Raw genomic sequence first — 21,431 nt, 5'->3', positions numbered from 1 at the left:
ATCATTACCAACAAGATGCAAAGAGGAAAGAGTTATTTTTAAATGGCTGATTCAAGTCTATTGCTGTCTTTGTTTCTAGGGCTGCCTGTTTCTGCAGGGAAGCACTATCAAGGAGGCAGTCAGCAACCCAGAGGAAGCTGGGAAGTTTATCTTTGAAATCATCCCAGGTGAGCACGATGATACAACACAGAGATCTCCAGTCTCCTTCTTGTCTTACAAGGCTAGACATCTCATGCTTATGGCTTAATATGGTGCCCCACCTGTAGATCCACCAAGCATGGGGGAGACTCATTGGGAGAGCTGCTTGAAATTTTTTTGATGGAATGGCTTTCTGTGAGAAAATGCAGTTTTATTGACATCTAGATGTTTTCTGGAAACAATCGATTGTGGCAAAAATTTTGATGGGAAAAGTGTCAAAATGAATGGTTTTGGCTCTCTCATCTAATTTCAATATCAAAACATGTCATAAGGTAAAATGTTTTATTTCAATGTTCTCATTTCATTTGACTTCCTGTTGAATTTTATATTGTCTGTATAATAAGATTCCAGGATTGTCACTCTGTGTGCATTACTCTGAAGCCTAGAATGTCTGTTGACTCAGTGTGAAATAATGGAAACTGCTACAAACATGGTCAAGAGGTCTTTTTGTTCAGAATATCAACAGTTCAACCATCACTGGGATTCGCAGTTTGTTACCCTCCAGTTTTAAGTTCTCAGCCATTTGATATTACAAACTACACCCATGCAATAGCATAGGCTTTCAGCTGCTAGCAGTCTAATATTTTATATTACATTATGGTTCAACATTATCAAAACAAAATGCTTCCAAATTTAAATTTTTCAGAATTTCCATTTTGTGAGAAATTTCATAATTTTCAATTTGTTTCTGATTCATAACAAAAACAAAATTTGAAATGTCAGGAAATGACAGAAATTCCATTTCCCAGCCAGCTCTACTCACTGGGAGTAGAACTCCAGTGTCCTGACAAGTGCCCAATTTGGGTCTAAAAAAAAATGACTAATTTCAACTTGCCATGTGTTCTTCACTCAGTCTTAAACTGATAAAGAACTGCCACATTCCACTCCAGAGTTGGCTGCTTTTCACTGGTGGCTAAAGGATTTGTAAGTATATATGGGGCCTGATTGTCCTCTTATTTATACCAGGGTAAACCAAGAGTATCTCCTCTACAGTCGCTGGAGAGACGTTGTGGGGGGGAAGAGAATCAGGCCCCAAATTTGTAAGTCACTCTGGAAAACACTTTGAGAGAAGTACCAGGTAAATGCACCGAGCAGAGCGTTGAGAGAAAACAGGATAACTATTCACTCCACTGCGATGTTCATTTTCTGTTAGTTTATTTCATTGGTGGAAAGCTTTAAAGATGGAGAGATAGTGTAAACAACACGTCTCCCTGAGACACCACCTCATTTTATAGCCAGATCGAGATGAATGGGATAATGGGTTTTTTGGGCCCATAGCACTTAGCTAAGAAATCAATAAGGGCATGTGTCTTTGTTCCACCTCAAACTCCCTTTACGAGTAATTATTTTTGCAGGAGTCTCAGGAGACCAGAATCGAACAGGACAAGACTCCTATGTACTGATGGCCAACTCCCAATCTGAGATGGATGAGTGGGTTAAGTCGATCCGAAGAGTGGTGGGATCTCCATCAGGAGGTAAAGGGGAGCTGAAATGGCCTCGGAGGTGGCTTTTCAATAACATCTTATGCTTCTATAGCATAGATAAGGGGTATGGAATGGCTGCCATATGAGGAGAGATTAGTAGGACTGGGTCTTTTCAGCTTGGAAAAGAGACGACTAAGAGGGGACATGATAGAGTCTATAAAATCATGATTGGTGTGGAGAAAGTAAATAAGCGAGTGTTATTTACTCTGTCTCATAAACACAAGAACTAGGGATCACCAAATGAAATTAATAGACAGCAGGTTTAAAACAAACAAAAGGAAGTATTTTTTCCACACAGTCAGCTTCATGGAGGATAGATCCATCAATGGCTATTAGCCAGGATGGGCAGGGATGGTGTCCCTAGTCTCTGTTTGCCAGAAGCTGGGAATGAATCACTTGATGATTACCAGTTCTGTGCATTCCTTTTGGGGCACCTGGGATTGGCCACTATCAGAAGATGGGATACTGGGCTAGATAGACCTTTGGTCTGACACAGTATGGCAATTCTTATGTTCTTAACTTTCACCCAAGGAAATCAAAGCACTTTACATATGCTAATTAAACCTTTCAACATAGCTGCCATGTAGGTAAGTTGTTGTAATGGGAACATGGAAGGGTTATGTGTTATTTATTTATATATTATTATTTATTTGTATTGTGCAAGTGCTGAGGATCCCTACTCATGGATCAGGACCCCACTGCACCAGGCGCTGTACAAACAGAGGAAAAAGGTCGTCCCTGCCCCAAAGAACTTGCATTTTAAGTAAATAGCAGCCCAAAAGTAAGTGGGGTGCTATGGACCTGATCCCTTGGAAAGAGACTCCCATTGACATCAGTAGGCATCCAGCCCTAGAACAACTTCTAGCCAGAGCTATCAGTGAGTCAGTGGAAGAGCCAAGAATAGAACTCAGGAAATCCAGATATAGATTCCCTTGCTCTAACTTCTAGACCACACTGCGTCCCTTTGTCCCATAGCCATCTGGCCCATTCTCAGCAGAGTCACAAGGTGTGTCTTTGTAACATGGGCATCCCGGTCATCTCCCCTCCCCCTGCTGGGTGCAGAAGAGAGCTATAGCATCTGATTCCCCACAGCCCAGCACCTTGTGCAGCTATTTATGCCTGTGCAAAGGGGGAGGAGGGGGAGTGTTTTGTAAATTTGCCAGTGTTGTAGCTACACCCAGAGGCAATGGGAATATTGATCTCATCCATCTATCTTAAGGATTTCCAGGAGTGCCCATCACTGTGGTATCTGACCATGACAGTGCTTTTTAATACTAACTAGACATTTTTTAAAAAAAGTTAATATTTTGCTCATGATCTTACAGCATTATTGACACTCCCCGCAAGTGACATTGTAACAGCCCCAGGGTAAAGCCTACAACAGAGGAACCTTCTGTGGTGGGCTCAAACTGACGGGCTTTGCAATCAAGAATGATTCATCTTCAGAATTAGTCGTATTTCATATAGGAGTGAACTGAGTATTTTATATAAAAATATAGGGGAGAGAGAGAGAGACACACACACACACACTCACACACACACAGCATGGGCCACGGTCCAATGGACCGAGAACTGGATTAAACATGGGTTGTGTTTCTGACTGACCTGGACAATTCTCTCCTCCTCTGTTTCCTCATTCCTCTTTTTGTCCATCTTATCTATTTAAGCCCTTAGCTCTTTGGGCAGGGACTGCCTTTCACTATGTGACTATACAGCTCCTAGCACAACAGAGCCCTGAACTCAGTTGGGGCCTTTCAGTGCTACTGTGATTCAAATAATAACTATACCCAGATGAAGACCTGATGTTAGTGGTTGGCATTGATTAGAGCATCTTTATTCTAGCCAAGCTGGTCACTCTGCTATAGTTCAGGTTAATGTTTAAAAGCCAGTTTTTCTAAGTGCTCTAAACCCCCCTCTGATCATTTGGAAAGTTGCAGTACCATCAGTGGCTCAAAACTAGGGTCATTTGAGCAAGGGATTTCCAAGATCAGCCTCCCAAAGCCACATGATCGCAAATAAAGACTCCAGGCCTGATGCTCATTTACACTAAGGAATTGCGCTGGCAGGGTAAAGCAGCCTTAAAGCGAGTGTAAAGAGGCCTCACTGTAAATGAGGATCCAAGCCTCTTTTCAGTGATGTTGACCCATACCATGGTATAAATTAACTTGGAGGTTAATGTATTCCCAAACAGCAGGCTTGAGAATAGGACATAGACTATTTTGTACATCTGCGGGCCTTAGGCTTGGGTTGCATTGCCCTTGAAAAATGCCCCCAGTGACTCATGTAGATAAGGCAGCTGTTTGTTAATTTGCTCCACGTTAAAAAGCGGAGAGGTTGTGCCGAGTGAAATGAAACCTTTCAAAATTCCTCTGAGCCCCTTTACCAGCCTGACACCCAAGGAGCATCTTTGAGCTGGCTGACCTGCTAACAGTGTGTCAGATGGAATGACTGATGTATAGAGCCATGTTGGTAGAGGGTTGATTTTTATGATCCTCCAGAGTGATAGCAGATAATGAGTTACTAAAAAAAAGGAGCCATTTATACTTTTACTGAGTACAATGACAGGTTTATGTTCATTATTTAAAAGCAAAAGGGAGTCTTGTGTCAATGAAAAAAAAAAACACCACAAGGCAGGTGCTGACAAGTCTTGTGGTTCCAGACGGGAGTATTTATGAGCATAATGCTGATCTGCAAGAGATACTCAGGGATTATATCAGCCTTCGGAACAGGAGGTGAACACATTATGGGGAAAAATATAATAGGAGGCCGTGGGACCCTTTGCCATTAGTATTCTGGAGCCACTTGCATCTGGGGCATCTCTGCTGTCATCATGCCTAAAGCCTTGAGGATGAAGAGCTGGGACGAGGGCTGCTGCATTCCAGCCTTAGGGATGGTTTTCTGCTGGGAGTTCAGGAGGAAAAAGCCTTTGCTCCGGAGGAAAGGTACTGGCCCCTTTTTAAAAATATAGCTGACTGGCAGAGGACACATTAGGGATTAGGCTAGGGAAAGTCTCCCAGCCCAAACTCAGCTGGAGCTGCATTACAAGGCTGTTTTTCTTTTGCCATCTTAGTTTTAAGACCTCTGTTTTACTAGTGATCTCTTGTCTCCGAATAAAAGAGTCAATGAGGTCCAGCAGGGGACTGGAAACCAAGAATCCCTGAGTTCTAGCCTGGGTCTGACGTTTGACTTGATGTTAGCAGCTTGCTCAACATAGAAGGGCCCAGTTTTTAGAACTGCTGAGCCGTTGACTTCACCTGGAGTTAACTCATAGGCATCTCCATGATGTGTGACAGTGGCAGGGGGATTGAAGAGACAGATCCCCAAAGTAACCCATATAATTTGGCTCTTAATTCACAGGTACCTTCACTCTGCGTGTTTGTCAGTGGCACGGCTAATGAAGTGACATATCCTCAGCCCTCTGCATTTTTGCTGCCCTATTGACATTTTTCATATTTACTTAGTCTCCTCCCAGCATTTTCCTTATATCTCCATCTTGGCTGTATTTCAGGCTCCTCATTTATAAAGCATTGACAATACTACTTAATCCAAGGGTGTTGTGGGGAAGGATTCCTTAACATTTGTTTGGCACTTTGAAGATGTAAAGTATTAACACTCTTTGCAGGAAAGGGTTTAACACAGGTTAATTTAATTCAGTGGAAGAAAATCTTCAGTGATTTCCCTTAGATTTTCTCCTGATGTATCTGCCATCAAACACTCAGGAGGAATGTTTGTAACAAATTGTTTTCCACTGGATATTTTAAGACAAAGATAAAGTAAACTTCTGCCTGGGGTACCCCAATCTCCATATCCCATGGCATATTAACATTACCAGCTGATTGCTGTGCAGTGCTGAGGGATCTTCTAAACCAGGGATTCTCAAACTGGGGGGCGGGACCCCTGAGGGAGTCACAAGGTTATTACATGGGGGGCGGTCATGAGCTTTCAGGCTCCATCCCAAACACTGCTTTGCCTCCAGCATTTATAATGGTGTTACATAGATAAAAAAGTGTTTTAATTTATAAGGAGGAGGTTGCACTCAGAGACTTGCTATGTGAAAGGGGTCACCAGTACAAAAAAGTTTGAGAACCACTGAAACATGAATAAATGATTTGAAACCATGGTCTCAAACCCTGAACTTTGGGGAAGTCCAGAGCTGAATTTTTCTGCTTATCTGAGGGCAGGGATTTCCTTTAAGGGAGTTTCAGTGGAAGCTTGCAACAAGCAGGCAGACAGAGCATAAGCATCAAGACGACATCTCCATTGCACCCTTTGGTGTATCACCTGAAGCCTCTTGCAGTAGCCTCTGATTCTAGGCTAGATGGACCATAGTTCTAGTCTGGTCTGGTCTGGCAGTTTCTAAGTTTTGATGACATAGTGGGCCAGATTCTCAGCTGATGTAAATCAGCATAGCTCATGAAAGTCAGTGGTGTTTGAGCTGAGGATCTGGCCCTTTATTTTCATCTAGCAAGCAAACCTCTGTTCAGCGTTGAAAGAAGCTCCATACAATGACAGTATTACAAGGGACAAGGGATAAATCCCACCGCTGCCTCTGGGCCTAGCTCTATCCTTTATTAACAATACCTTTCTTCTATCTAGTGGTATTTGGCCAGCGCTTGGCTGAGACTGTGGCGTATGAACAGAAATTTGGGCAGCACCTGGTCCCCCTCTTGATGGAGACGTGTGCAGAGTTCATACGTGAGCATGGCATGAATGAGGAGGGCATCTTCCGACTGCCTGGCCAGGACAACCTGGTGAAACAGCTGAGGGACGCATTTGACGCTGGGGAAAGGCCATCTTTTGACCGGTAATGTTTATATTTCCTGATTCTATCCAGCTAAGCCCTTCGGGGTTCAGGTTGTCTATCTACTGCTTTTGTTAACTGCAGGCTTGTGGAAGTCACTGGCCTGGTTGATCTCTGTGGAGAAGCAGACAAGACCCTGCCCATTGTGCATGAAAGATCATTCCCCCAAATAGAAAAGAGGGTTCAAAAAAAGATGGGGGTCAACTGAAAGTCAAAGCCTGGGCTTTGAGAGCAGGGTTTGGGGGCCAACTGGGCACACTGGGCAGACAACAATGCTCATTGTTTAGGAAAAGAATCACAGGAAGTTACTGGGGGCCCTGTGGAGAAAGGCACTGGACTGACCAAAATCCAGGTCCCTTCTTTACCTACAGAACATGGTCAGCAAATAGCCACAGTGCAGATCTTTCCCACGAACTCTGCCTTGACAAAGTGCCCCAATCCTGCCTGGAGGAACCATCTCTAGGGTGTAGTTTAGTCCTCATGACCCATTCAGGCCTTGGCCCATCTGCTGAAACCACCAGTTACCACTGACTGTAATGGGCGACTTGGGTGATGCGGACAAACGGCCACTAATGAGGGGTTTGACTGAGACCCACAAACTCACTCCACAAATGTCCCCAAATAGGCTGAAGATGATAGGAACATTCAGGCATGGCTGACCTCTCCTTTTAAATGTGGAAGGGCAGGTTAGCGAAGGATTCCAAGGAGGTGTTACTTATCAGCAATCACACTTTGCTTTCAAAAGGAGACTATCATGTAATACTTGATCAAATTTTGGTTGTTGAGCTTTTTGTGGCAGGGGCTGGATGGTGTATAGTGGCCTCTGATGTGCAGGAGGTCAGACTAGATAGGATGGTCCCTTCTGGCTTTAATCTCTATGATTGTAATTTTTCAAATTGAGATTAATCTGGGATTAATCAAATTGAGTAAATGCAGAGCTGAGGAACAGAATGTTGTAATGAGGAGGAGCCATTTTAATAATTCATTCTCCCACCTGCCAAGACACAGATAGGAAACAAAGCCCTAAAGTGAGGGATACAGGGAAGCTGCCAGTGCTGGGAGTTGAATATGATATGCTATCAACTTCTTCAGCATTAATGGCATTTTCTCTCACCTGCCTTTGCAGTCAGCCATTAAAGGGATATGCTTGGGTGAGGTGGAAGTGAACTGGGGATTGTCATTAGGCTCAGTGGAGAAGATTGGTGTTGGTCCTGCTTTGAGCAAGGGGTTGGACTAGATAACTTCCTGAGGTCTCTTCCAACCCTGATATTCTATGATTTTGGGTGGGTCTTATTTCATTCATTCTAAATCTTTAAGGATCCTATTCCTCCCCTCCCCCCCCCCCCGGTTGCTTTTCCCACCGATTCTTTCCTACTTTCAAGTATATCTCACTCTGGTTTTCCCTTTTCTATTGCATTGAACAAAGGCTGCTGGTCCTCACTTTCAAAGCCCTTCAGAGTCAGCCCTTTCCCTTCGTAGCATCTTTTGTTCATGGTTGACCTGTCGACCCTTGCCTCTGATCTGCTCAGGATGTTAGCATCCATTGGCAACTTGTTAAATTTTCTAACAAGCACCATGGTGCTTTCTCCGATGCTGCCTCACATGCCTGGGAGTTACTCCCTGTACACATCCATTTAACTACTTCATTATCTGCCTTCAAATCCCTTCTTAAAACTCTCCTTTGCCCTGGATGCCTATAAAAAAAAAACTTAACAGCTAGGCTGTTGATGTGCAGGGACCATTGCCTGCCATGCTGACCTATATTGTCTCACTGTTTCCTTGTACTCCCCCATCTGTTGTCTCTTGTCCTATATTTAGACTGTCAGCTCCTGGAGGCACAGACTGTCCTTTCATTTTGTGTGGGTACAGTACCTAGGACAACATGGTCCTGGTCCATAACAAAGGCTCTGAGACATTACACTACAGCAATCCAGATAATAATAATGAATGACAAGGTGTAACATTTGGTCCTGCCTCAGCATGGGGGACTGGACTAAATCACCTCTTGAGGTCCCCTCCAGCCCTAGGATTTATTTTTTTTCCAAAATGGGGTAAATCCTTTTCATACCACTCTATATCCCTCCTCCCTAGCCTCCAAACCATGCTGTGTTTCCTAACACAAGGCTAACACAAAGTTCAGATTCAGGACATTCTGCTAACCAATGCAATCACCAATAAAGGGCTTCATTCTATACCTCAGCTCCCCTCCCTCCATGTATGTGCTATTGTAGAAGTTTTTGTAATAGCATAAACTGCTACCTTCCCTCTCTGCACTCTATAATACAGGCCTTGCAAAAAGAAAAGAGGGGAGTAAGGTTTCTGGGCTTCTCTTTATAAAGTTTCCTGATTTGACTCATTAATTCCTAATTGAATCCCTTCCCCTTAGTGAGCTGTCCTGTCTCGTTATCTCTAACCCTGCTCACCTGCTTGGAGATGGGGTTAAACCCTTTGTGATTGCTTTTGATGAAGGATCAGGGTGCTCGGTGCCATATAAATAAGGGCCTGATTCTCCAGGCCCTGAGCCTGGTGCAGTTACCTATGGCAGTGCAAAATGCTGTTGACGCAGAACATGTGCCACAGGTGTAAGCACTCCTATGACGTGTAGGGCACTGGAAGATCAGCCTGGCTCAGGGATTCTGGTCTTGGTCAGCTCCCAGCCCACTCACAATACTGGAAATAAGGAGGTGCAGGGCATAGATGAACCTGTCTCCCCCACAGTCATGCCAGTGCCCTTTTCTCTACTGGCACTGGCCAGACCTGGGGTTATTTACCTGACCTCTGCAGCATCGGCACCTCCTTTGAGTCCTGCTCACATCGTGGCAACGTTCCCACTAGGAGCAAGGTTTAGGCCAATCCTTTCAAAACTGACTGCTGATTTTGGGGAAGCTCAGCTTTGAGACCCCCTGAACCTGATTTTGAAGGGGCTGCTCCTGATGACATCAAACAGCATTGCAAGGGCTTGGGCCTTCTGAAAATCTAGCATGAGGTATCTTAAACTGAGCACCCGAAAAGAGAGCAGTGCCCCCAAATTAGAGACCATGGAAAGTTTTGATTAATTTCCCCCAGGTGCAGTACTGGGAAGTGAACCACTGTTTTTAACATCTTAGCTCAACACTTTAACCACAAGACCTCCCTTCCTTTTTGTTATTGTTCCTTATATAGAAAGGAAAGTTCACATAAAGGCAGTTAGGTGACCCACAGCCCTTACACTTAGAATAATCCCTGTGCCAAGCTGATCTCTGAAAGTTGCTGTGTCCATTGTGTTTGAAACCTGTTTGAAGCTTGTTGGAGCTGAACAGCTCTGGCTTTCTGTGACTCTGAATCACAACCTGGCACGTCCACGGCAAATCCTCTTGTTACAACCTGTGCTGGGTTCACAGACAGGTAAAGCCTTTTTGCTTTGCAATGGGACACAGAAGAAAAACTTGGATTAGCTGTTGTTTTCTCAGTGCCCTGTAATGTTGGTTTTGTATCACAGGATTTGGGACCAATAGTGTGTGAGTTCCTAGGAATCACTGGATGGTAATAATACTTTGCACTTAAATTGAGAATCTTTAAGCTCTTTACAAACATGGGGAGTGATTTGGCTCTCACTGAACCAATGGGAAAATGCCCATTGACTTGAGTGACACAGGTCTTGGGCTTGCCTACACACAAAAGTCATACTGCTTTAGCTATACCGGTGTAATTAGAATGGTACAACCTGCATAGTATGGACTAAGTTATATCTGTATAAAGGTGCTTATACCAGGATAACTACTCCTGTATAGGCAAGGAATTAGCAATACTGGCAGAAGGCACCTTTGTACTAGTATAACTGAATCCACCCTAGGGATTTCACCAGTATAACATTAATGATTAAAAAAAGCAACAACATACTCTTCTAGTTCTATAGTACAAAATCTGTGTCTAGACCAACTCACAGCAGTCCTCAGAAGAGCCCCAGTCCTGCAAATACTTACATACATGCTTAACTTTTAGCCTGTGAGCCATTCACTGATTCACAGTAAAGCAGAGGGCCATGCTAGTTAAAAAATATCACAACCCTGACCAACAGAGTTATGCCAGCAATAGCCCTAGTGCAGCCACAGTTACACCAGCAAAAAAGCACTTTTGCTTATTTTCTTTGGGGAATTGGTATAAGCTCAAAAGCACACTTTAGCTGGCATAAGCTGTGTTTGCACTCGGAGGATTTGCTGGTACAGCTATACCAGCAATCCCTTTTTAGTGGAGACAAGGCTTAAGTGTTGACAGGATCAGGCATTAGGTAGGTACAGAGGCAAGATACAGAGCAGTTAAGCATGTCTCAGGGTCCAGGTCAACAGACTCTGGCTCGCGGGGCTAACTCAAAACCAGCCATAGTAGACTTTGTGGCTTGAGCTGGTGCTCAGGCTCCGAAGGCTTGAAGCCGCCCACCCTGCTCTCTGGGCTTAAGAGCCTGATCATGTACTCAGTTATTTTTAACACCATAGTGAAAGCCCAAGTGTGGTGTCCCAGGCTCTGAGATGCGTGGCTGGAGGCTGCTGCTTGCTGAGTAGACACACCCACAGTAAGTCGTGGCAGCGCCAGGAATGGAACCTACTTTACACCCCTGGTCTAGATGTTATCTGAGAAGGATGACCTTCATCACTAGTAGATTTGAAAAGAAGATCCAGAAAGCTCAGTATACAGCGTATTGTCAGCCTGGGTGCAATAGCACACATGCATATCCAGTGCCATGTTTATAGGACTGTGCTGTCTGCAGCAATAGGAAAGAAATCCCTTGGCCTGTATGTGGGTCAGGACTCAAGAGAAAACAGGTGTTACCATTTCTCAGCTTCGATCTAGACTCTGCAAAGGTGCGTTGTCAAAATCTCAGGGCTTGGAGGTGAGTAGATGTCACAGTAAGGCCACCTAGATCACTGATCAAAGCAAAAGGACTAGATTCTTCATACACCGCTTTCCTCTGTTTTTAGCAGAGCTGTGCTCCCCTCTGTCTCCTCTTACTTTAATCCCTGGGACGGATTGGGGAAGACCAGTCACTGGCTCTTTTGATATAACAACGACAGCAACAATTCGATAACTTCAGTCTCCTTTCCAAGTCTCCCTCTCTCTCTCTCTATTTTGTGTGGTCATCTTTGCCAGCACAGCACTGTGGCATGGTGCTTATTAGCAAAGTGTTGATGCCGAGCAGGCAGATGAAGCTCATGACATTTTGTTTTGGTAGGGTCTACAAAAATGGTGGCTTTTACAGCATTTCTCAGTGAGTGAGCAGTAGGCTTTATAGAAAAAACGCAACAACCTAAAAAATAAATGACCTGGTAGATTCTTGCTAGCAGATTATAACAGTTTAACAACTTCAAGGTAGGTCAGAACAGAAACCTATCTTGACAGTGTTCTTTTTGACAGAATATAAACTATATGGTACACAAAGCTGCAAACATCTGTCCTAGCAGAACATGTTCAGTAATTGCTGTTAACCTTAAAAACCCACACAAGCTTTGCCAACTCTGAATGGAAAAGGCCTGCCAAATATGTGAGTGCTAGATAATATTTGCCTGTTAAGTAAATGCATAAAAACACTCATGATTCAAATGTAGGCTAGGAAAACATTACCCTGATTATGACTGCTGGGAAACCACCAACACTATGGTAGAGGAGAAAGATCTGCCAAGCATTCACTTTTCTTCCACTGTCTCCTTTAGTCCAGTCTCAAAGCAATGGGTGCTGCCTGGGGTTCTCTGCCTGGTGTCCCCCACTGGTGGCCTGCTCCTACAATTTTGATTTGTCCCCACTCTTTAGTTGTCCTCTGTTCCTTTGTGGCCTCTCTCCTCTCCTGAGGGGGAGGCTATTGTTGCTCAAAATAGGCACCTTTCCTGAACGCTCAATTCACACAACCAAGATGAGCAAAATAGATATATGGTTCCCTAGCCAACAGCGTCTGAATCTCACTTGAGTGGATCCTTTTATTCCAATCTCACCATTTGTTCTACAGCGATACAGATGTACATACAGTGGCCTCTTTGTTCAAACTCTACCTGAGGGAACTCCCCGAGCCGGTTGTACCGTGGTTGCAGTATGAGGACTTCCTCCTGTGTGGAATGCTTCTGAATGCTGATGAAATGAAGGTACCAATGACCATGCATTTATTCCACCCCCCTTAAAAAACACTTGTTGGAAATGGAAGTGTTTTATGAATCAAAAGCATCTACAATTCAGTGCTTAAATACAATGGAGTTGGACGTGCTAGATAGATTAGCTAAAGGGATGGGTATGGAACTAGATAGAAAAGAAGGGACGCAATTTGGGGCAGGGACTGTCTGCTACTCTGTGCAGCACCTAGCATAATGGGGCCATATTTTTGGTTGGCCCTTAGAGCATTACTGTAGTAAATATAATTAATAATTATCCCTCTGGTGTAATTCTACCAAGTTTGGGGTTCATTGACTGCCATGGAGTTACACGGGGGACAAATTCGGTGCTTTACAGTCTCAAAAAAGTAGCTGAGAAGATACACTAACATCCTGGCCAGTATTGGTGTCCTAGGGAAAGAGACGATTTGCTTTCTCCCCTTCACCCCTTGACTCAGCCACCCTGCAGGCCCCACCCTGTTGTTGTCACTTCCAGCAGAAGAGTGTCTGTGGGTATGCTCAGTTGCACGCTAGAGGGAGTTGTATGTGACTAACTGGGTTTTAAATCCAGAATGTCTTCCTGTCTGAACTGCCGTTAAAATAAGTAAACTTAGGTCCCCAATCTGGCAGCATGGGTTTACCTATCTTAAGGTTTAGCTGTCAGGGTGTGTGAATCCTGAAAGCTGCCCCGTCTCTCATATTTCCTGTTTTAGCTGAGTCCATGCAGTAAATGAAAAGTGTAAACAATTATCAGAGAAAGGAAATGCAACATCCTGCATGCCTCATATCACTCTGAGTCTAGAGGATGGTCGGCAGGAGAGCTGATGGGGTGAGCAAGAAAGGAGATGGGGCAAATGAAGGAGCTGAGAGAAGCAAAGAACTGATGGGAACAATGGTTTGGGGAAATATGAGTGAGTCACTGGGGTCAGAATTTTCTTAGCAGCTGGCCCCACAGCAAGAAGCTTATTCCAGGAACAGAGCAGAAGGACTGTGGGTGACATGTCCAACAGATGACTTCAACCTTGCTTTCTCATATCCAACCAACCAGCCATTGTGTGTCGCTACCTGTGGGGGTCTGAGGGGAGTTCTATATATGTAGAAGCTGAGAACCCGTGGGTTTCTTTTAACATTCCAGTCACTCAGATAGAAACACAGGAATTGCCATTCTGGATCAGACTAATCAGTATTGTCCATCACACTAACGGGGGACTATGATAATGTATGTGGATTCAGTTCCAAAGGCGAGCAAGCACTGAGAGGAGATACCACACCTGGATGTCATTGGAGAGACTGGGAAAATTCACAGATGGTTTGGAATTCAGATGTTTATGAGCCTTTATAAAGCAATTTTAAAATTGTGTTTAGGGTCATCAGGAGCTAGTGAAGCAGCTGTCTCTGCTTCCCCGAGTCAATTACAACCTTCTCAGTTATATCTGCAGGTATGTACTCTTTCATAATGTACAGACAGCCCAACTTTCATCATGGTGCGTGAGAAGTTAGACCCAGATCTGTGGATCTTGGCTTTAGTCTCTAAAGGTGAAACTGACACTTGTGCAGAGAGCAAACACTAGACTGCCTTAGGCTCCACTCAGGTGCCCTTTAAAACTTCAGGTGACTAACCTCTTTTGTGAGCCCCCTGCACAAGGTTGAATTTCTCTGTAACTGAACAGATGAGCTGAAGAGATTTGAACAAAATTGTCTACCAGTAAATCCCAAACGATGTAAAACTCACCTGCTTTGGGTTTTTTCTTTTCTTTTCTTTTTTCTTTTCTTTTTTTCTTTTACAGACTTGAAATTCAGCTCAGGTGCAAAAAGATGGGCTCTCACCAACCTCCTGGATCCACATGCCCCAGGACACTGGGAGAGTCTGAAATCTGAACATGAATTTGAATCAAAACATTGAAAAGGCCTGAACCAAAATCTCAGATCTGGATACTCCCAAACTTTGGGTGGTTTCTTACCTGGGTCTGGATTTTCTGGCTTGAGCAGAAATTCACAAACCTTTTTGTGCTTTGAATAAGCATTGAGCCAGTTTATGGATTCTCATAAAAAACTACCTGACACATGGTTTCAATTAGTTTTAATGAGAAACCTGTTAAAAATTCAGGGGTTGTCACAAATTTTGCTTGGCCCAAAACTGAGAGGGAAACTATATGAGTTAAATCTAGCCCTGGTGAACGGAGACATAACTTTATGCTGGATGCAGTAATTTGTGGGTGAAATTCTCTGGCCACTGTTATAAAGGAAGTCAGAATAGATGATCCGCAGAACAGGTGATCAAAATGCCCCCTTCTCACTTTAAAACCTATGAATTCACTGACTGCGGTGAGCTCAATTTGGCCTTGTATGTACACTCCCATGTGTAGCACATTGAATCCACAAGAATCAGAATCAAGGACAATATTTATCTGAACTCTTGCATAGTGAAACTGCTGAGTTTCGCCCCACCCCAGCCTGCTTGCTGTCTCATTTTTTTTGGCAACATCATTAAGGATCAAACCAGTCTTTGTTTCTTTTTTGTATTTTGGGGGACACAGCTCTTTTACCACTTGACAGATTTGGCTTCTGTAGAGATGCCTGAAAGACAAAGCCTCAGTGTGCTCTGAAATAACAAGGGGCATGTATCTATGTTTCTGTCCCTGGGGGCCTGGAGCAAGTGCTGGGTGGATCATTAGGATTTTATAACACCTTAAGCAGATTTATCTTCAGACTGTTTGTTTTCCGACGTGGAATTTTTCCCCTTGGATTCCGGCAGGTTCCTACATGAAATACAGCTGAACTCCAGCGTCAACAAGATGAGTGTGGATAACCTGGCAACAGTGATTGGAGTGAATCTCATCAGGCCAAAGATAGAGGACCCTTCAGTTATTATGAGAGGTAAAATGGAATCCTGTAACACCATTAACTTAGGCAGCCCTTGCAGTATTCAAGAGATCACTGTATGCAAAGGATTAAAACAATGAACTTCCTAAATCAGACGCAGTATAGAAGCCAAAACACCATCTTGCCTGGATAGAAAACATTCTGCCTGGTATCTCAGCACAACGGCAGGTCAATCAGGCAACAAATGGCCCTACGATAATAACACCTAGCCCTTGTATTGTGCATTCCATCCATACAAGGGTGGATAAGCAATGTTCTGGGCCTCAGAAAGGTGTGGAATTCTTTCGTACCTTTGCAACCACACAGGGAATTCTGGAAAATAGTCATTCAAGATGATCCAGACATTTCAACCTCTCCACTGAACTTTGTGGCCTTGGGGAGAAATGCACCAGAACTAATAGAGAAATGCTTTGGATGTGTAAGATTTACTCACACCATAGAGCTAAGAAATGGTGACCACTGAAAGTGAAGCTTAAGTCTCACTCTTTCTACAGGGAAGAATTTCACACAAAACCCAAATTCCACTCTCTTTTTAATAATGTGCAGTGAATGCTAGGGAGGAAAGGATTTAGGGTTAAGTCACTGATTTAAAATAATGGTATGAATGAGTTCTCCCTGGGTGCTGTAAAATGTGTCTCTTTTCTATTGCAGGCACCCCCCAAATCCAGAGAGTGATGACTGTGATGATAAGCGACCATGCCAAGCTCTTCCCTGTGTCAAAAGATGAGCCCCCTTCTCCACCTGCCCAAAGGAATGATTCCAAGAAGATCCAAGTGCCACGCAGTTCTGTGGGCTGGGATGCTGCAGAAGATCCACCAGTGTCCAAGGCAAACGCTGTAACCCATGGCCAAATGGTAAGACTCGATCCTGTGAGATAATAATAATTCCCAGCTCTTTTAGAGCATATTTAAACCATGAAAGCAACGAGGAGTCCGGTAGCACTTTAAAGACTAACAGATTTATTTGGGCATAAGCTTTCGTGGGTAAAAAACCCACTTCTTCAACCATGGGATCTGAAAATGCTTTGTAGAGGAGGTCAGTATTATTATCCCCATTGCATGGGTGTGGAAATTGGGGCACAGAGAGGTGAAGTGATTTGCCAATGGTCACCCAGTAGGACAGTGGCAGAGCCATGAAAAGATCCAGGTTTCTGAGGCACAGTCCAGTGTTCTCTCCACTAGGCAATACTGCCTCTATGGGTGGGAAAAATTTACTTAGTGCTGGTCAAAAAAAAGGAGAGAGGAAAGAAAAAAATCAAGAATTTTTTTGCATTTTTCCCATTTTGATGACAAATATTCTATACGTTTCAAAAATTCAAAATATTTTACCAGTATAGAGCTGTGTGTTTTAAAAAAGGGGGGTGGGGGAAGAGTTATTCTTGATTTTTTTTCTGGTTTTCTTTGTCATCAAAATATGAATTTTTGACAACTTAAAAAGGTTCAAGCAACTCAGGTGTCCTACCAGGATTATTTCATGAAACACGAAATTATTTCATGTTAATAACGTAAGTGAGGATATTTTTTCCACATGTGATATTTTGATTACTCTGTATATTAAGGTACAAATGATAACTAGTTAATAAATGGTAAGTAAATGATTAATGGACATTTTAATAAAGGGTTAATCTGTTGCTACGGTTTGTTATAGGATCAAACAGGTTAAGAGTTTACTAATAACCATCTATAATCCCATCATCCTGATGTGCTTACAGCAAATACTACTCATCCCTGCAATATGACTATAACTACACCTGGTTGGAAAATGGGTTTCTTTTAGATGAAAAATTTAGACTTTTCACTGAAAAACTGAAAACCAAACATTTTCAGCAAAAATAAAAAGTTAAATTTTCAGATGAAAATGTTTTGGTTTTTGGCTGAAAAACTAAAAAAAAAGAGTTTTCTTTTTTTGTCAATAAGTCAGAATTGTCCCTTGAAAGCAAATACTTTCCACAGAAATTTTAATTCAGTGGAAAACCCATTTTTCCAGAGAAAATCCTTTGATGGAAATTTTTTTTACCAGCCCTCCTCACAATGTCCACTCATCATTTCTTAACGAGTTATAAATTAACTTGAATATAAAGTGTGGCTTTATTTTTGTCACCACACTGTGCATCTGTACGGTGTGTGAATGAAAATGAAATTACTTTCTAATGTTCTTGGCTATGTTTTCAGAGAGATGACCTAGATACCAGCAGTCCCACTTCCTCTGGAGCTGCGGTCAGGCTGGGCGCATCCCTCGAAGATAATGATGTAAACCAATCCAAAGATATGTTGGAAATGTGGAAAATACAGTCCAGGAAAAGAACTCAGACCCTTCCTAACAGGAAATCCTTCCTAACTGCTTCCTCTCAGGGGGAGAAAGCCAGCAGCGATAAAAATGACATATTCAGCAATGACTTTTGGACATCTTCAGGAAGTCAGTTCTCTCCGACTTCCCCAAAGGAACACAAAAGAACATTGTCTCAGGATCTTTTTAAGCTGCTCGACCGTCACCGGACTTCGACCTATGACAATGTCCCTACCTGCCAGGCAGAGAGTGGGGAGAGCACTTGCACTAGCCCTCTCAGCACAGCAAGCAGCAGCTCCAAGAAAGATTTGTTAGAAAACCAAAGCCCTAGCCTTGTGCCAAAGGAACTATTGGGTCCAAACATCGGTGCTGAGAACTGTGGCTCTGGTCAGGAGAACCAGGAGTTCCTTCGAAAGGTGATCCTGGGGCTGAAAAAAGAAATGGAAATGCAGAAAAAGGACTATGAAGAGCAAATAAAAAGGTAAATGATGGTTTGCAGTGTTGTTGTCGACATGTTGGTCCCAGGATAGTAAAATGACAAGTTGGGTGGGGTAATAGCTTTTATTATGATTTTTGGAAGTTGGTCCAATAAAAAATATGACCTCACCCACCTCTCTTCTCTAAGGTAAATAATTTTCAGTGCTGCATTCAGGTGAGTATGAAAACCTCAACTCACACTCTTATAGTATTATATTATAAAGGGTTGATTACTAGTATTACTATAGCATCATATAGTAGTAATTACTGATTTTATTGTAATATATGATAGTATTAATATTATATAAGATTAATTTCTGGTATTACTATAGTATTCTGTAATTTCTAAGGTTACTATAATATACTATTATAGTATCGATACTATACATGAGTAATTACTAGTATTACTATAGTATCATGAAGTAGTGATTACTTACATTACAACAGTATCATATCGCTCAATTAATACTGCTAATTACTAGTGTTACTGCACTATCATATAGCTGTAATTGCTAATGTTTTTTTAGTATCATATTATTACCATATTAATATTAGGCAATATTAATTACTATAGACTTGGCCATTATAGAGATAGGGGCCAGCCATGAAACTTGGATTTGGATCCAAATTTCTGCAGAGTTAAGGGTGGCTTATCTGAAATTTTGGTTTGGACTAAAGCTGGGAGAGAATCCGTTTTCCCATTTCACAAAAAAATTATGAGATTTTTGGAAATGTTTCTTGTCTCAAATTGAGATCCGAAATTGGGATGAAAGTCAAAACTGTGAAAATTTTCATGAACTGATAATCTGATTTTTTTTTTTTTAGATCAGGCCAATCAAAATGAGTTTTTTTGATAATTTCAAAAGGTTTTGTTTTAATTTTGACCAAAATGGGATGTGTCAACACCTTCTAAACTTTGCTTCAAATATGTTTTGAGTCAAGAAATTGTTGAAACTTGCCTTTTCTCATGAAAAGTTTCAGTTTTTGCCAAACTGGCATTTTCCAGCAAAAAAAGTTTAATTGAAAAATACCCGACCAGCTCTAGTTGGGTCCCATCTATAGGGCCCCAGTGCCGCAGGCCCCTTTGTGAGCTTGCAAGAGCAGAGAAAGGTGCATGCATCTTTGCCCCTCTCATCCTTTTTGTCCCCTTTGTAAGGACCAGACATAACTGCATCCCTTTCTAGTGACCCATAGACACCCTGAACTCACAGCTCCATTCATCCCTGCTGCTGCCAGTGAAGGGGAGCACATGCTAGGCCAATGGTTCTCAGCCTGTGGTCTGCAGATCCCACTATGTCTAAAGGGTCAGCAAAAGACTTAGACTGAAAACTGACTGAACAAATGTCAGCTATATATAGACAACAGATTTCCAAAGGGGTCCGCACCTTCACTCAAAATTTCCAAAGGGGCCCACAAATGAGAAAAGGTCAAAAACCACTATGGTAGATCCTTCTGTAGTGCATCAAAGCTCCTTCTAGGTCACTGGAGCTATGTCCCACCTCCAGTACAGGTCTGTAGCCAATAGACACAATTTGGTTCATAATTATCCCCACAGCTTTTTAGTTGCTGTGGATTCATTGGACGTGACAAAGTGTTATGGGATTGGGTAACGAGGCTGTGCATCATTCAGGGTAGCACTGCCCAGTATCGTATTGCTGAATGACATGGTGGTATAAGCTACCAGGAGCCACATGATGACCTTCCAGGGCTGTCCCCTGTCCTTCCCATTGCAGCCTGCAGAAGGAGAACTATGAAGTCTGGGCCAAAGTGGTGCGACTGAATGAAGAGATCGAGAAAGAGAAGAAGAAGTTTGCGGCGCTGGAATTGAAGCTTCAGAATGTGGAGCGCTCACGGGAAGACGTTGAGAAGAGGAACAAGGTGCTGGAGCAGGAGATCCAGGACTTCATCAAATCCATGAGTGGTCCCAGGGACAAAGGAAAATAAAAGAATGGACCTGGATGGGCACACACATGGAGTACAGCTGCATGGTGGATTATCCTCCCCTTTCAGATAGGAATTACCAGACTGGATTGAACCAGGGGTCTCTCTTGTCCAGAATTCTGTTGCTGTGAATGGCTAGCAGTAGCTGCTTCAGAGGAGCGTGTAAGGAGCCCTACAGGTTAATCTTCCTCTAGGGAAAGTTCCTTCCTGACCTCTAGTAGTGAGAGGTTGGTTTATGCCTTGAGGTAGGAGGGTTTACATCTTTTTCAAACTCTCTTTTGCTTTTTTAATCCTACTCTGTTCATGTTATCCATATACATGGCATGAATGATACCATGTGGCAGGGAGTTCCACGTGCTGATTGTACAGGATGCCCATTCACAGTGGCCCTGAAGGAATCTCTCTGTCACACACCAATTCCCTGGCCTGAAGAGTGATAACACTCATCCTGGGAGAAAGGACTGATGGTTTTTAAGTTTCTCAGAGGGGAAAAAAAATAACATTGAAAAACTGGACCCAGGAACTTGGAAGAGCCTGTGTCCTTATCATTATATAGGTGACTGCTTTGAGTTAGATTGGACATTGTACTGCACTCTACGGTTAAACCCCTTTTCTCCATCCTCTGCTCCTAGGCTGAGTGAAATTACAGTTTTCAGAATAAAGTCTACATTTTAGTATTGCTGTCAGAAAGATGGATAAAACCAACCAAATCACCTTATGCACCCCTCCTTCTCAGAAGTCCAGTGCAGAGTATATTTTACCTGTCACACTTTATATTAAGATTCCATTTATAAATAGTTTATAACAGGTTAATAAATCATAACTGTTTTAATAAATGGTTAGTCAATCATTTTAGATTGCTGTGGACTCCAATAGGCCAATAACATGCTAATAATGTGCTTATAACCATCTATAACACATGTAACCTGCTTATAATGTCATTTATTAACTCTTCACAAACCATTTATAACTCACAGAATAATAGAAATTGAAGACTGGAAGAGATCTTGATATGATCTTAGTCCAGTCCCTTGCACTAAGGCAGGACTAAGTATTATCTAGACCAGGAGTAGTCATTTATTTTTTGTCAAGGTGCAAATTTCTTGGTCGAGGTATACTCAGGGTCCAGATTCCAGAGAAAATAATAATAATAATAAAATAATAATAAGTAAATATAGAGATTTCGGAATCCATTTAAAAACGTCTGGTAGTCTGGATTTGGCTCACAGTCCACCTATTGACTACTCCTGA

At 42.7% G+C, this 21,431-nt stretch overlaps 1 protein-coding gene across 2 annotated transcripts in view; it reads left to right on the top strand.

Annotated features, from left to right (window-relative positions):
* Positions 1-21,069, top strand: part of ARHGAP25 (Rho GTPase activating protein 25) — a 44,870-nt gene extending 23,801 nt beyond the window's left edge. The window contains exons 3-11 of one of the 2 annotated variants that reach the window (XM_050939987.1): positions 80-167; positions 1,554-1,673; positions 6,279-6,486; positions 12,458-12,590; positions 13,959-14,032; positions 15,349-15,470; positions 16,128-16,330; positions 17,828-18,243; positions 19,973-21,069. In XM_050939987.1, coding sequence (XP_050795944.1) covers positions 80-167; positions 1,554-1,673; positions 6,279-6,486; positions 12,458-12,590; positions 13,959-14,032; positions 15,349-15,470; positions 16,128-16,330; positions 17,828-18,243; positions 19,973-20,183 — 1,575 coding nt within the window. In that variant the 3' untranslated portion in view covers positions 20,184-21,069. Of the gene's footprint in view, positions 1-79; positions 168-1,553; positions 1,674-6,278; positions 6,487-12,457; positions 12,591-13,958; positions 14,033-15,348; positions 15,471-16,127; positions 16,331-17,647; positions 18,244-19,972 lie in introns of both variants that reach the window. The other variant, XM_050939986.1, reaches the window with a different exon arrangement.
* Positions 21,070-21,431: the final 362 nt, after the last annotated feature.

Source organism: Gopherus flavomarginatus, chromosome 2 (assembly GCF_025201925.1).
Source record: "Gopherus flavomarginatus isolate rGopFla2 chromosome 2, rGopFla2.mat.asm, whole genome shotgun sequence".
Taxonomy (NCBI): domain Eukaryota; kingdom Metazoa; phylum Chordata; order Testudines; family Testudinidae; genus Gopherus; species Gopherus flavomarginatus.
The sequence above is the reverse complement of the archived record's forward strand: the minus strand, read 5'-3'. Positions and strand labels throughout refer to the sequence as shown.